The sequence below is a fragment of the Puma concolor genome, unplaced genomic scaffold, assembly GCF_028749965.1.
Source record: "Puma concolor isolate L17-30 unplaced genomic scaffold, mPumCon1.1.hap2 unalloc_scaffold_106, whole genome shotgun sequence".
Taxonomy (NCBI): domain Eukaryota; kingdom Metazoa; phylum Chordata; class Mammalia; order Carnivora; family Felidae; genus Puma; species Puma concolor.
In genome coordinates this window covers 61,704-78,484 of record NW_028240132.1, presented here as the reverse complement: position 1 = coordinate 78,484, position 16,781 = coordinate 61,704, and the positions used below count along the sequence as shown (strand labels likewise).

Genomic DNA, 16,781 nt, shown 5'->3' with positions numbered 1-16,781 from the left:
TATACTTTTTAGATTCCACAAGTAAGCAAAATCATATGATATTTGTATTTCTCTGTCTCACTTACGTCATTTATCATAATAGCCTCCAGGTCCATCCATGTTGTCATTAATGGCAAGATTTCATTCTTTTTTACGGCCGAGTAGTATTCCGTTATGTGTATGTGTACCACCTCTTCTTTATCCATTCATCGGTTAATGGACACCTAGGTTGCTTCCCCGTCTTGGCTATTGTAAGTAATGCTGCAGCAAACAAAACGGCATAGTATCTTGCCAAATTAGCGTTTCCATTTTTTTCTTGTAAATACCCAGAAGTGGAATTACTAGACCATATGGTACTTCTATTTTTAGTTTTTGGAGGAACCTCCTTCCTATTTTCCAGAGTGGCTGCACCAATTTACATTCCCACCAATAGTGCACAAGGGCTCCCTTTTCTCCTCACCTTCACCAGGACTTATTATTTATCTTTTTGATACTACCCATTCTGATTGGTGTGAAGTGATATCTCATTGGGTTTTGATTTGCATTTTCCTGATGATTAGTGATGCTGAGCATCTTTTCATGTGTCTGTGGGCCATCTACATGTCTTCTTTGGAAAAGTCTATTCATGTGCTCTGCCCATTTTTAAATTGGATTATTTGTCATTTTTCGGTGTTCAGTCGTATGAGTTCTTTGCATATTTTGGATTTTAACCCCTTACTGGATATATCATTTGCAAACACCTTCTCCCATTCAGTAGTTGCCTTTTTGTTTTGTTGATGGTTTCCTTTGCTGTGCAATGAAGGCCTTTAAAGATGAAAATATACATAAGATGTTAAATTTTGATACTTGCCACTTTTCAGATATTTTGATAGCATATTTATGCTTCTTTTAATCCGCCCATACTTTTGCAGACAATGTATGTTCTATCCTGGGGGATAGAGTTCCATAACTTATTGAAAAGTTTATAATTTGTGGCAAAGAAGAAAATAAGTCTAGTCTGAAAAGTGATTAATAAACAAAAAAATTAGTAATGGTTAAAGAAATTTACTCAGAAAAAGATATTTTTCTCTGGGTATCATCCACAAAAAAATCATGCTTATTGGATGGAAGGATGAAATTTGTTATCCCCACTAGTGTATTTCACTGAGTAGCTCACCGATTACCTTTAAAGCTTTCTGCTCTATGGACTGACCAAAGGAAGATATTTTATTCTAACTCTATTATTGAACATATTTTAAATATTTGAACAATGTAGTTAGCTATGTTTTTTGTGCTAGAACTTGTAACTATATATTATCCACGAATTAATAGTTTTGGTCACATTTAAGAGTGACTACATTTTGGTGTTATTTCTTTCAGTTTCCTAGGGGTGAGGATGATTGATATCAACAATCATGTTGATATAACAACAATCACTGTTCTGGAAAACATGAGGTTGAATCTTACAGAAAAGGAACCTAAAAATATGAGACAGAATCTACAAATTAATGCTGCGCATTTAATATAGCATTGAACCACTTGGGAAATCTTGGGCTTAGGAAGTGATGGAAAGACTCTCGAAAGCCACTAATTTGGCACTAAGAAGACATTTTAAAAACTCACAGAACACATCTCTAAATAGAAATGAATGCTATCCTAAAAACTTATATTAAGTTTATTATATCAACAACTTCTTTCACTGTGAATCATAAGTAATGCTGAGGTTTCCACAGGCCACAAAAGGCCAGAGAAGAGTCAGAGGGATAGGGAGCATGGAAGTAAGATGAAAAAGCATCTTAAATTGGAAAATCAAATCTAGGTCTATACCGCAGACATTGAAGTGAAGTACTGGCAATGGTTCAGTGGAAGTGACCTGGGAGTTCAGGAAAATGAGAATGGCTCCTGTTCTTGTCTGTAGCAATGAGATCTGTGGTCTAATAGCCCTAAGGTGCTAAAATATACCTTAGGCACCTTTTGCTGTCTCAAGTTGTCCCAAGATAAGGTGAAAGGCGACAGGTTCTAGTTTTACCCATCCTATTAAATTTTTCCAGATAATTAGAAAAGTCAAATGAGTCTTGGTACTCCTATTTAAAATGTTAAATGATACTATGAAGACATAAATTACACTTTCTCTCTTTTTTCATATCCTTAGCACGGGCTAATTAAGTTAATAATACACAGAAACGAATGCATTTTTAATATTGTAGAAACATTCCATTTTTCTTATTTCCCATCCCTATTGCGTTCCTAAGGTAGGAAGGGTAATGTGGGTAATTTGGACAGCATTCTGGGGGAAATGAGGATTAAGCTCCCAGAAAAGGAACAGAAAAAGCTGACCGAAAACCTGCTACTTAATGGTGAGGATTTTAGAAATAACTGTGTCTTTGAAGGGAGTTAGCGCTTGTGAACACGCATACCAGAATTTCTAAAGCACTCAGAAGATATTTGCAGATCTTAAGGAGGGATTAATTCCTAATGTAAAAGTCCTATTTCTTCATTTTTATAAACTCCAGGGAGCAGAATGAATTTCTGTTTGTAGTTCATTATTTCATTTAACACTCTCTGAAAAAACTTCCTTTCCCCCATCATCCCTATATCCTCAAAATACTCAGATTTATGTCTTCAGATCAATTTTCCCACTCAAATATTGTGTGTTGTAAGTTTTATAGGACTTTTCTTTCTTTTTAAAGTTTATTTTTGAGAGACAGAGAGAGTGGGGGAGGGTCAGAGAGCGAGGAGAGAGAGAGAGAATCCCAAGCAGGCTCTGCATTGTCAGCACAGAGCCCAACGCAGGACTGAATTCCACGAACCATGAGATCATGACCTGAGCTGAGATCAAGAGTCAGACACTTAACCAACTGAGCCACCCAGGTGCTCCGCTCAAGGAACCTTGTAATCTGTTGCAGTCTGTTCAAGTCTCAGTGACATGGTAGAAAGATGGTTTCATAGACAATGCAGAGATCGAGACCGAAACTTCCCTTATTTTCTTCCAATTTCTTCTTTGTCGTCTCCCCATTCTACCCCCATGTCCTTCTAGTCTGAGGCACCGAATGTCCCTTTTTGGGTTATCATTTACTTTATTGGGACTAATTACAATTTCATTATAGTTAGTAGCTTTATCAAAGGACTCTGTGAATACCCAGAACACCCCAAAACGAAACCCTATATCCTTTAGCTATCACCCTTTTATTCTCTCCCCACCACCCTACGAGCCCTAGGCAACTTACTAATCTATTTTCTGTCCCTATAGATTTACCTATTCTGGACATTTCATATAAGCGGGATAGTATGTAGTCTTTATGATTAGCTTCTTTCACTTAGTATGACGGTTTCAGGTTCATCTATATTGTAGCACGTATCAGTATTCCATTCTTCCTTTTTTCCAATTTATTTATGGTGGTAAGATGCACATAACATAAAGTTTACTACCTTAACCATTTTTAAGTGTCCAGTTCAGTGTTATTAAGCACCTTCACATTTTTTGTGCAATGACTACCACCATCCGTCTCCAGAATTCTTTTCATTTTGTAAAATTAAAACTCTGTATCCATTAGGGGCGCCTGGGTGGCTTGGTCAGTTAGGCGTCCGACTTCGGCTCAGGTCACGATCTCACGGTCCGTGAGTTCGAGCCCCGCGTCGGGCGCTGTGCTGACGGCTCAGAGCCTGGAGCCTGTTTCCGATTCTGTGTCTCCCTCTCTCTCTGCCCCTCCCCCGTTCATGCCTTGTCTCTCTCTGTCTCAAAAGTAAATAACCGTTAAAAACAAAAACAAAAACGAAAACACTTCCCATTGTCCCCTCCCACGAGCCCCTGACAGCCACCCTTCTACTTTCTGTCTGTATGGTTTTGACTAATCTAAATACCTTATATAAGTGGAATCATGCAGTGTCTATTTCCGTGACTCGTTTATGTTACTTACCCTACTGTCCTCATGTTTCATCCAGGTTGTAACATATGTCAAAATTTCCTTCCTTCTTAAGACTGAATAATATTCTACTATAGGTATATATATTCATTCATCCATCAGTGGATACTCGAGTTGCTTCCACATTTTAGTGATGGTGAATATGTTCTGTGAACATGCGTATACAATTTCATTCCTTTTTGTTGCCTAATAACACATTCTGTTGTATGTGTATATGTTGTGTTTATTCACTCATCCTTTGATGGGCATCTGGGTTCTTTCTGCCTTTTGGCTCTAATGAGCATTTCCAAATATATACAAAGTAGGAAGAATAATATAATGAATGATAAGGAATAAAGAATAATAGAATGAACCTAGATTCAACAGTTATGAAGATTCATCTCACTTGCTTCTTATTTATTTATTTAATTCATTTTTGAGAGACAGACAGAGACAGAGCATGAACGGGGAAGAAGCAGAGAGAAGGAGACACAGAATCCAAAGTAGGCTCCAGGCTCTGAGCTGTCAGCACAGAGCCTGACGCGGGGCTCGAATTCACAAACCGCGAGATCCCGACCTGAGCCGAAGTCCAATGCTCAACCGACTGAGCCACCCAGGCGCCCCTCTTATTTATTTCAAAGCAAATTTTCATTTAGTCCTTATATACTTCAGTATACATCTTCTTAAAAGTATGGATTTTTTTGGGCGCCTGGGTGGCGCAGTCGGTTAAGCGTCCGACTTCAGCTCAGGTCACGATCTCGCCGTCCGTGAGTTCGAGCCCCGCGTCGGGCTCTGGGCTGATGGCTCAGAGCCTGGAGCCTGTTTCCGATTCTGTGTCTCCCTCTCTCTCTGCCCCTCCCCCGTTCATGCTCTGTCTCTCTCTGTCCCAAAAATAAATAAAACGTTAAAAAAAAAAATTTTTTTTTAAAAAGTATGGATTTTTTTACATGACTGCAATACCATTATACAGTTTATTTTTAAATTTCCCTTCTTTAAAATATTTTTTACAGTGAGCTTATTCAAATAAAGAACCCAACAAGCTTTACACACTGCATCTATTATGACACTTAAATCTCACGTACTCTACAGCTATTCCTCTACCTTCTTTGTCTTTTCTTTTTAGGCACTGATTTTTTTTTTAGAAACTGGGTTGCCGATCGTCTGGTAGCATTTCTATATACTAAAAAAAGAAAAATTTCCCATCTACTAAATTTACCCGTTTTTGTCTGTTTTCTCATCTCTCGTTTCTCTGTTGTCCGTATTCCTCATAAACCAGGAGTCAGCTCTGATGGCTTAATTATTTTCATCTTCAACATTTTTTGACAAGAATACTTCATAAGTAATACTGTTTATTTCACATTGCATTCCATCGGGAAATACAAATCTAGTTTATCTTTTTGAAAACGGCTCTACAGGTGTCCCAAATCATTTATTTAAAAGTCTGTCACCACATCCTTGAATTTGAGATGCCATCCTAACTATATACTTGATTTCTATGTGCACTTGTCTATTTTGAGAATTTCCATTCTGTTCTATTGGTCTGCTTATTCATGCTCTAAATTGTGTTGAGTATAACAGCTTTATAGTCTTTTGATATGAGTAGACCTAACCCCTCACTCCTCAGCCCTTGTACGCACACACACACACGCACACACACACGCTCCCTTGTCCACCCCGCCCAGTTCTGGCTGTTCTTTATAGAAACATCTTTTTTGTGTGACTTTTAGTAGGAGTGTATTTGTCTTGTTTTTTTTTTTTTTTTCTTTCATTTTCCATTTGCTGTGTAACATATTTCCTGGTGAGAAGATTGATTTGTTAGGGTTTGAAAACCACTTGTATTATGAGAGGACTTATCACATGTACGTGTTTACTGTTGTGCCAAGTTTAAATCCCAACATAATGAAGAAATATGAAAGCATATCATGCACCCTTATTTCTTGTTTTCTGTGGTATAGAAATACTGACTACCCTTTCAACTTTAACATCGAAATCTTCCACATTCAATACAGATCCGCGTTATTGTGAGTCAAGATTTAACCACGTGGTGATGTACCCACTTGGCTGTAGCTCCGGCCTCCGTGGGTGCAGACAATGCCATATGCACGGTGTGCACCAGTAAGAGTGCCCCATAGACACCGTGAGCTGCCCACTAGGAAGCTCGGGAAAGACACACCACCGCTACTTGGCACTAAACCAAGGATTGTCCCAAAGGACTTTCCCGCAGCCCTAGATTCACTAGTGGGTAGAGGATGAGTTCCATGTGGTTCAAGGTCCCCTTCATGTTCCCATACAGCTGTCTTGTTTCCTTCCTCCCTCCTTCCTCCTCTTTCCCCCTTCTTTTCATTTCTAAGCATTTTTTTCTCTTTTTCGGCTATCCTGGGTCATTTTGTATTGTTTCCTATCTCCTGCAGATGCAGATACTTTTAGCTTGTTTTCCATTGCTTTACACATAGGAAGCACAATAGTTTTGTAACTTGTGACTGATAACTTCTTTATTTATTTATTTATTTATTTATTTATTTATTTATTTTTTATTTATATATGAAATTTATTGTCAAATTGGCTTCCATACAACACCCAGTGCTCATCCCAAAAGGTGCCCTCCTCAATACCCATCACCCACCCTCTCCTCCCTCCCACCCGCCATCAACCCTTAGTTTGTTCTCAGTTCTCAACAGTCTCTTATGCTTTGGCTCTCTCCCACTCTAACCTCTTTTTTTTTTTTTTTTTTTCCTTCCCCTCCCCCATGGGTTCCTGTTAAGTTTCTCAGGATCCACATAAGAGTGAAACCATATGGTATCTGTCTTTCTCTGTATGGCTTATTTCACTTAGCATCACACTCTCCAGTTCCATCCACGTTGCTACAAAAGGCCAGATTTCATTTTTTCTCATTGTGCCTGATAACTTCTAAATCTAAAGTTTTTATGAGCATGTTGCTGCTGCCTGTTATTTCTGCTTATTCTCTCTCAAGTAGCTTGTTTCGCTCTGTGTTTGATTCTTTTGAGTGTGAGCTATTTTCCTTGGAAAATTATAGAAAGAAACCTTTGAGGGTGAGGATGGAAGCATGTTCCCAAGGAATACTTGCCTTTGCTTCTGCTGGGCACTTGGACAGAATCACCCACACTCCATGAGGTCATCAACATGACAGTTCAAATCCAGATGGAGCAAGTATATTTAGAACAGAAGCAGTACCAGGGCTCTGCTTACCTCCCTAGGTTCCTACTTTTGATGAGGCTTTGCACTAGTAACGTACTCTCTTATCAGCTCTTTAGCACTTTTGAGGAGATGCTTTTTACATTTTATCCAAGATTTCAGTTTCCAGAGGAAGGTTGGTCTGAATAACATCGTCCTCCACATAAATGGAAACAGAACTTGATGATCGATTTTTGTCAGGAGTTGAGGCATCTAATCTGGGAGTTCAGGAAAAAAAAAAACAAAAACCCTCATTGTCAGCCACAGTTTGATTTTACCACTTGCTGTGAAAGATTTGAAAATTGCTCATTCACCTGGAAGATTTCTATTCGAATTCTAACATCCTTATTGACCCCCTTGATATATGTGAATAGACTATATTAAATCTTGTTTTCCCCATGAGACTGATAATCATTAATGCACTATGAGTAATGCGAGTGGTCACATTTTGGAATCAGTGAGTTTTCCCCGTATTCTTTACTTTTTCACAAGGAGAGATTATTGATGTCGATAAAATGGATTCTCCTTTGCAAACTATGGGGATGAACCTTTCAGAAGAGGAAATTAATGATCTGACACGTGACCTACCAGCCGACGGTGAGTATTTAAGATACGTTTGAATCGGTTAATCTGAGCTTCTATAAAAGAATCTCTGAAAACTCTACTTTGGCATTAAGAAGACGGAAAACATGAAAGATGACTCAGACTGGAAGTAAACATGTTTTGCCCCTTGACATTTTCAGTAACTTCATTTCCACTTGGAGTATGGCCAAGGCCAAGGCCGCTATTAGAACTGAACAAAATTAGAGAGAGACACTGCTGTGGAGGGAAGGGAGTGGGGTGCATTAAATAGAAGAAACTTTAACACAGAAAAAATTTTTAAAAATTATAGAGAAAAGAGAGCAGAGCCCGAAGTGGGAAATTATTTTTAATTTCTTTTAAGTAAGCTCTAGGCCCAGTGTCGAGCTCAGTTCACAACCTGAGATCAAGAGTTGCATGCTTTACCACCTGAGCCAGCCAGGTACCCCTAAGTGGGAGGTTATTAAAATAGCATTTCTGTCTTTGCCTCACCATTTTCAAGGACACGTAGAAAGGCAGAATAGGGGCGTTTGGGTGATTCAGTCTGTTGAGCGTCCAACTCTTGATTTCGGCCCAGGTCATGGTCCCAGGGATGTGGGATCGAGCCCTGCATCCAACTCTGTGCAGAGTGTGGCCTGCTTTGGACTGTCTCTCTCTCTCTGTCTCTCTTTCTCTCTCTCTCTCTCTCTCTGTCTCTCTCGTGCACACGCGCGCTCACTCTCTCTCTCTTAAAAGAAAAAAAAAGCATGATAAAGGAGGAATATGAAGTGTAGGACCTATTTCCTGCACCAAAAGAATAGGACCAAGTTTTCCAGATACCCTTGAGGGGAAAAGGAACAGTAACCACTCAGGCCTGAATGTGTGGAATGTCTGAATGCTCAGCGGCCCCACCTATGCCTCTGCTTACATCCCATCATTCTGAGCTGGATTCCATGGTCCAAGGACTGACTGTTCCCAAAGCTCTAATCTCCCTTGATGGGCTAGAGACAAAGTCTCAAGTTTAGTACATTCTGAATTGGGGCTAAAAGAATTCTCAAGCTAAATAAGCAAATGTTAAATATCAGCCTGAGAACGTTATAGTAGGGCTAAGAAGTATCTGTCTGGAACATGCCTTAACTATCATATAACCTTAGATGAATCAATACTTGCTCATCTTATTAAGGTGCATTTATTCACGTCATTGTGTAAGATAAGCAGTGTACCCTTAAAAATATTTTTGTTAATTCATTTGATTTATTCTCTAATTTTTACCTCTGGTAGTGTACTAGAAGGACCATGCAAGTGGTCTTCACTGTCTTGTTTTCTTTGCTTGCAATGGTGTATCCGTGAATGAGACTAGATATGGAACAATCAGCTTTCATAATAGAAAACTATTTTTTGTCTATTTGAGATTATGGTGGAATTTTTTTTCATATTGCTAAAAAAAGCAGAATTATGGGTGGAAATATAGCAATTATTTGAAACTATCCTCTGGTATTGCCAATGATTTCTGTTCCTTATTTTAAAATAATAATTTCAGATCAACCAACATAATGAAAATCATTGTGAGATTAAAAAGTACACATGAAATAAAATGGACATGTGGAATGATTAATCCTTTTTTCTTTAAATCAGAGTTAGAATTTTTTTTAAGTTAATTTATTTATTTTGAAAGACACAAAGAGAGCGTAAGCGGGGGCTGGGACAAAGAGGGGGGTGGACAGAGGATCCAAAGTGGGCTCTGTGCTGACAGCAGCAAGCTTGATGCAGGCTTGAACTCATGAACCGTGAGATTACGACCTGAACTGAAGTCGGATGCTTAACCGACCGAGCCACCCAGGCACCCCCAGAGTTAAAATTTTTAAGTTATTGCTTATTGGTGATCTGCTCATCTGAAGAGTTACCATCAGTATTGAGCTTAAAAAGAAGTTTTGTGAAAGATTAAGGCTCAAGCATAGAGCCCCAATTATATCATTTGGGACAGAAAGACCCCATTTAGGGCAAAGCTTTTCTCATACTGTGTCTGTCAGGACGGAGATATGAATTTACTGGAGAGGGCAAGATTCAGTTGAAATGGGACCCAAGTTAAATAGCGAATTTTACACCAAATAGGTGTTATCATCTTTGTTTCTGAGAATTTCCGGTGGCCCCGTAAAACTGACACATATCTTCATGCTTTCCTGACCTCACTAATTGGTTTTACTACAGAAATAACTTTTGGAATGTTCTGCCTCAAAAGATCCAGAAGAAAAACAAGGAAGATTCTCGTTTAGCCTAGATTTAGCAACCAATGAATAAATGTATATTTATCCTGCTCACTGTTCTAATACTTGTTATTGTGTACATGTAAGTGTCACACAGCTTCTGCTAAGAGTCACTGCGTACTTCTAATACTTCAGTAAATCTTTTTGAGTTATCCAGGACCTTCATTTGTAAATTTTCCATGGTATAGGGGTTTTTAGATACTGTATACTGTAATTTATTACTTACAATCTAAAATCAGGAATTTTTCAAGTAACTTACCAACAGTGACAGTTTTTTAGGTCGTTTTTCTTTCTTGGCAAAATATAGATCTCAAAAATCATCTATTCGTGAGATATTTCTGTTCTTTACCATATTAATGTCTTTTTAAATATTAATTTGTATGAAATTCAATTTGTCTACTATGTCTACTACGAAAACTATGCAAATCATTAGAGTTGGGAAGTTAAGCTCAAAATGAATATTGCCCTCAAGCAAATCGTACGTCATGCAAATCAAGAGTAAACTGGTCTGCCTGGGTCAGTGAACATGAAAGGAAATAGTAATTAGAATCTCAGTAAAGAAAGAGATCATTTCAAAAGTCCCGTTAAAACAGTGGTGAATAAGATCCCAGTTTTAAATTTTGTTTTCCCTGGCGTGGCCCAAATCATCTTTGGTTTTCCAAAGTGTAAAGCTAAAAACAAAGTCTGATGAAAAGAGGTGACTTTTGAATCTCACACCTTTAGCGTTTTGCCATATGACAATGGATGAAAGCAGTTGTTAAAATGGGCACCTTTATAACAAGCAGAGTGATTATTTTCCATGTCCTTTTGTGCTCCTTGGGGTAGGTGGGGGATAAAAAGTAGCCAATGAATGCCATTGTGCTTCCTGTTTTGCATTTCTCAGTGAATGCCACTATGTATTTGATTTACATTTTCTTACAGTTCATGGGAAGGTTGAAATGAGAACGCACATGGATGGAATGAAACCTTTTACAGGTAAATAAGAGACTGTCACTTTTGTCCTGGAAAATATTTTGCTCACAGGGATGGATGATCAAAAACAGTTTGGGGAAGGGGGTCAAAATGCCACAAAGCTCTCTTACTATAAGTCACCTTTTTCTCAATTCTGCTTTCACTTGGTTGAGGTACCAAACTTTGACTATTTTCCAGAGTTCTAAGGAAGTTGATTCTGATAGTTCTTTCTCACTCATTGTGTTCCGGTGGAAGGATAGTTTCATGAAGCAACCCACTCACTGCTCAGCTGTTTTTGCCAATGTCGCTCAATCTTTCAATAAGAAATTACTTTTAAGTAGATCTAGAGGATACAATGTTAAGTGAAATAAATCAGCCAGAAAAAGACAAATACCGTTTGATTTCACTCATGTGGAATTTAAGAAACAAAGGAATGGGGTGCCCGGGTGGCTCAGTCAATTAAGCATCCGACTTCGACTCAGGTCACGATCTCATGGTTCATGAATTTGAGCCCCTCATTGGGCTCTGTGCTGACAGCTCTGAGCCTGGAGCTGCTTCAGCTTCTGTGTCTCCCTCTTTTTCTCTGCCCCTCCCCCACTCACGCTCTGTATTTCTCTCTCTCTCTCTCTCTCTCTCTCTCACAAATGAATAAACATTAAAAAAAATTTAAAAAACAAACAAACAAAAAAAAAAAAAAACAGAAACACAAACCAAAAAAAAACTAGACTCTGAACTATAGAGACCACATTGTTGCCAGAAGGGAGGTGGGGGAGGGGATGAGTGAAATAAATTGATGGGATTAAGAGTTCATTTGTTATCATGAGCACCGATTAAGGTCTAGAGTTGTGGAATCATTATATTGTGCATTGTACACTTATTCCAGTTACATTGTAAAGCCCTGACAGGATCAAATTATTGTCATTATGAAGAAAAAAGTCACATTATTCAGAGACAAGAATAAATACAATAAATGATAGCTGAATTTATACTATTTTCATCTAGTATCTTAATTTGCTGGCCAATTATAAAACAAATTTGTTCTCAGCAGGGCAGACTTGTTCCCAGAAATAAAAGACCTTCCTTTTGTAAACACTAAGGGGTTATGTTCTATTATGTGACTTCCCCATAATTCTGTGTAGACGTGTCTCATTGTCCCCTTCCATTTCCTCAAATGGGGGGGGGATGCATTATAATGAGAATGAATTTTTCACCATTTCATGGAATGATTATTCTCAGACATTAATGTTCTTGTATTTTCAAAGGAAAAAAGGTTCATGTCAGTGATCTGGAGAAAGTTCTGGGAAGCATGGGGATCGAGCTCACAGCTGAGGAGCTTAAAAAGCTGCAGGAAACTCTGCCAATTGATGGTGAGCTATACAGAAGCCACAAAGACTTTCTAGGGAACTTGGTTTTGTGGCCCGTGTGAACAATTTAAAATTTTTACCTGTCGAGGGCTTTCTGAAAAATCCTGAAATTGATTAGGAAAAGGCATTGTCATTTGGATTTAGTCTGCAGTTTACCAAACCCTTCAGCCATAGCTTTGCCATCTGAGTGTCAGGTAGTTGATCAGCCTATATCCTCAGGAAGAAAAGGAAGGAAACTGGAGGGGACGAGGAAAAGAAATAAAAGGGGAAGTGAACAGAAAAAGGAAAGGTGTGATTGTTTCAACAGAATAGTGTTTCCCTCAGCTGTCAGTCTCCTACTTGCCAGAAAATATATATATTTGTCACACTGAGACAGTTTTCTTTTCCATAACTTCTTTTTAAATTTAATACTGAGACAGAACACATGTCCCACTCAGTTACAGTTGTTTTACTGAAGTTATAAGTAAGTGGATGTTCATACCATTTCCCTTCTGACATGAATTGTTCCTTTTCCTATAGCTGCTGGAAACGTATTTCAGAATGCAATGCTGGATGGGGTGAAATCCACTCAGGGTAGGTTAAAAGCCTGATAAGAAAGGCAGAGACATCTGAAATCTTCAAGGTTCACATTTATCATTTAGACAGCGTCCTGTCTAGCTTCCTATGTATAGATCACTTAGTTACTTTCTTTCATTTTAAGTTTGTTTATTTACTTTGAGAGAGAAAGATGGTAAGTGGGGGAGTGCAGAGAGAGAGAGAGAGAAGGGGAATCCCAAGCAGGCCCTGCACTGACAGTGCAGAGCCGGACGCAGGGCTTGAACTCCCCGTCGCTGAGATCACGACCCGAGCTGAAATCAAGAGTCGGATGCTTAACCGACCGAGCCACCTAGGCACCCCAGTTACTTAGTTACTTTCGTCATCGTAATATTTTACGCTATCATGTCTCAATCCATCTTGCTAGGAATCCATACTCACAACCCCAAAAACCTAATCATACACAGCAAATTATGAAGAAAAGAATTACCGAATTTTTAGGGAGTTGTGTAAGGAAAGCTTGTTATGAAGGAAGATTGAAGGCACATCCATAGAAACAAAAAGTAGGTTAGGGTTGCGGGGGGCTGGGTGGAGAGGGGAGTGGGGAGTGACTACTTAATATGTATGGGCTCTCCTTTGGGGATGATGAAAATGTTTTGGAACTGGAAGTGATATTTGTACAACATTGTGAATATGTACCAAATTCCACTGAGGTGTTCACTTTAAAATGATTGATTTTATCTAAAAAAGTGCTAAGATTCTGCTTGTTTTTAAGGTTACCTTATGATCGTCACTCTGTTTTAATATTAGTTAGTTAATAAATTAGTGAGGTCCTATCATCAAAGCTCATTCCTATTCTCTCTAATATTGGTTATAATCAAATCACGTAGCCTATCCCTTCATGAGCTGTTTATAATACAGGCTTCCATTCAAGGTTTAAAGGACGAATTACTAATTCTGATTTTTCTGTTGATTATTTAATGCTCTTAGACATGTTAAATGGGAGTTCATACAGAAAAGTAATAATCACAGAAGTACATTTTCTCTTTTGTTTTTTATTGTAATAATGACAAAGTATATATATTCAGATAACAATTCGCATTCACAAATATATTTCTAATATTTTAAACTCATTTTTTTTTCATGTTTCGTTCCTGTATGTTTCCTAAGCAGGCAGAGTTAAGGTGAATACCCTGGACACTGTCCTGGAAAACTTGGGAATCAAGCTCACACAAAGGGAACACGAAGATGTGACAGAAAATCTACCACTTACCGGTGCGTGTTTCACATACTACTGTATCTTACAGGAGACTTTCTGCACTTGTACATGAGTGTGTCCATAATTAGTTTTACCTAGTATCAAAATGACATTTTTGCAAAGCTTAGAGAAGAAACTAGGCTTCTCTTCATTTCTATAAGCCCCATATCTTTAACCTCTTCTCTTTTGGATTCCAGGCATCACACACAGAACTATTATAACTACTTTCTGATCCAGTAATGAATTTACAAGGAGCAAAATGAATCTCATAGGCTGGCGAATAGAAAGGAAGGAAGAAAAATATGACTAATTTCCGTATTATTAGTATCCCTCAAATAGTTGTGTCCTAAGCCCATTAATCACTTTAACTTTTACAATTCCGTGTTACAATTCTCAGTGGACAGTGTTATCCACACTCCTATTTCCAAGTGTCATTATATGCTGAAAACTTCTAGATGTTTTTCTGCAGCCCAAATTCCTCCCCAAATATGGGTTGGGTAAAACCACATCCAGATTCCTGTTGGGTTGTATCTGCCAAATTCATTCTTGCTCAGCAAAGCCTCAGATCTTAAATTCACTATATTTAAAAATACCTACCCCAAACTATCTCCTAATTATACATTCCCTTTCTCAGCTGGTGGCACCATCATGTTCTTAGTAAAACAAATTTAAAAATTGACATTTTTCAGGGCACCTGGGTGGCTCAGTCGGTTAAGCCTCCAACTTTGGTTTAGGTCATGATCTCGCTGTCCACGAGTTCGAGTCCCGTGCTGGGCTCTGTGCTGACAGCTCAGAGCCTACAGCCTGCTTCAGATTCTGTGTGTGTCTCTCTCTCTGCCCCTCCCCCAATTGTTCGTTTTCTCTTTCTCTCTCTCTCAAAAAATAAATAAATATTAAAAAAAAACCGAATTGGTATTTTTCACTGCAACTTTTCCTTAGTGCCACATCTCATTGAATACCAAGTCCTACCAATTAGGAGTGCTGACTATTTCATACATCTGTGATCTGACCCTTGCTTTCCTTTTAGCTTTATCTTACATTATTTCCTGCTTCCACATTGCCCTATAACACTGAGGTGTCTGAACCATAGTATTGGATATAGGCAAGATTCTTATATAGTCGGCTCTCCACCCTGTTGCAAAGCAGTAGCTATAAATGGATGAATTTTAGCGGGAGCATCTCCTGATTTTATCATTTGCTGTATGTCAACCCAACTACTCTATTACAGTATGTTTACTTGTCCGTCTCACCCCAGAAACTGACTTGTTCAGAAATTATATTAAATTTATTATTAAATATATTTTAATCTTTGGTGCCTCATATGGTGCCTGAAATTTAGTAGATAATTCATAAAATTTTCTTCAATTAATATACAGATCTTCTTTGTTATTTAATGCTTATACCATGGCATCTGATTTGATTATCCAATTGTCCTTTTCCACATACTCTCCAACTCCTAGAACAAAAATACTTAGGCATATTTCACCAGCCAATTCTTGCCCATAAAATTAATCTCAAAGTTTACCTTTCCCAGAGCTCCCTGATCCATGGAATTCACTTTATTTACTCTTCCTCTTAGTTTAAAATTCATCCTATTCACACATATATTATTATACACTTAGCATATTGTATAAAAAGGGAGTGTCTTTATATCACTCTTCTTTGTTTATGAACTGTGATTTTCTTGTAAGTAGAAACCATACGTACATCATCTTATATTTAGAGGCAATAAATATTGAAGAATGAATGGAATGATGGAATAATTAGACTAAACAAATGAAAAACAGTGAAAAATACAAATAATTCAAAGTGACAGAAAGTCTTCAAGAGGAACGTCAAATATAGGCTGGCCTTCTAACACTTCATTTGAGCAGTACATAACCAAAGGGCTCCAAATCATTGGTATAAATGTTATCAAAGCAAAAAGACAATTGCCTAATCATCACTCATGCAGTTTTCTGCTTTCCAAAGAAGGTTTGGCAGAAATTATACTCATTTTGAAACAACCAGCAACATCCTGGCCAATTTCAGTGGCATACAAGGGAATACTTGTTCATACTCAGCACACGGGTGCAAACTTGGCCTTCTCTTGAACCCCCCCCTCAGAACCATCCTCATTCCAAGTTATTCCCAATAAGGCATAATATTCTTCTAAAGTTTATTGCTTTTTTTTTTATGACTCGTTACCCTTTAAAAAAAAAAATAATTCCTAGTGTTACACAAGGACTTCATGAAGCCTTAGGACATAGGAGAGCAAGTCTACACATTCAACTCATCATGTAGAATTTTTTTTTTTCAACGTTTATTTATTTTTGGGACAGAGAGAGACAGAGCATGAACGGGGGAGAGGCAGAGAGAGAGGGAGACACAGAATCGGAAACAGGCTCCAGGCTCTGAGCCATCAGCCCAGAGCCTGACGCGGGGCTCGAACTCACGGACCGTGAGATCGTGACCTGGCTGAAGTCGGACACTTAACCGACTGCGCCACCCAGGCGCCCCATAGAATTTTTATTAACCCATTAGCTTTCAGTGAACTGTTGAATCCCCTTTGTGACTAGTTATGATGTTACCACAAGTCCTTTCAGTTTGGAGACTCTCTGAAATATCTACCCGTCTTTTAGGGTTAAAGAGAAATACATACCTATCTTTACACACAAGTATATGTAGTGTTAATAGAAGAAACAGGTCACCAATTTGTGTGATCAAAAATCCCAAGATAGTTGTGATAGACACAGAAACTAGAGAAAGACAAATTGGGAAAAGGTAAGAAGACAAGAAAGGTGGTCCCCAAAGACTCCTC

At 38.3% G+C, this 16,781-nt stretch overlaps 1 protein-coding gene across 1 annotated transcript in view; it reads left to right on the top strand.

Moving 5' to 3' along the window:
* Positions 1–16,781, top strand: part of LOC147571725 (uncharacterized) — a gene marked incomplete at its 5' end in the record, with an annotated part of 38,857 nt that overhangs the window by 8,991 nt on the left and 13,085 nt on the right. Inside the window, 5 exons of the mRNA XM_086696120.1 lie at positions 7,545–7,649; positions 10,796–10,849; positions 12,088–12,192; positions 12,709–12,762; positions 13,897–13,998. Of these exons, the coding sequence (XP_086552246.1) occupies positions 7,545–7,649; positions 10,796–10,849; positions 12,088–12,192; positions 12,709–12,762; positions 13,897–13,998 (420 nt within the window). The remainder of the gene's footprint in view (positions 1–7,544; positions 7,650–10,795; positions 10,850–12,087; positions 12,193–12,708; positions 12,763–13,896; positions 13,999–16,781) is intronic.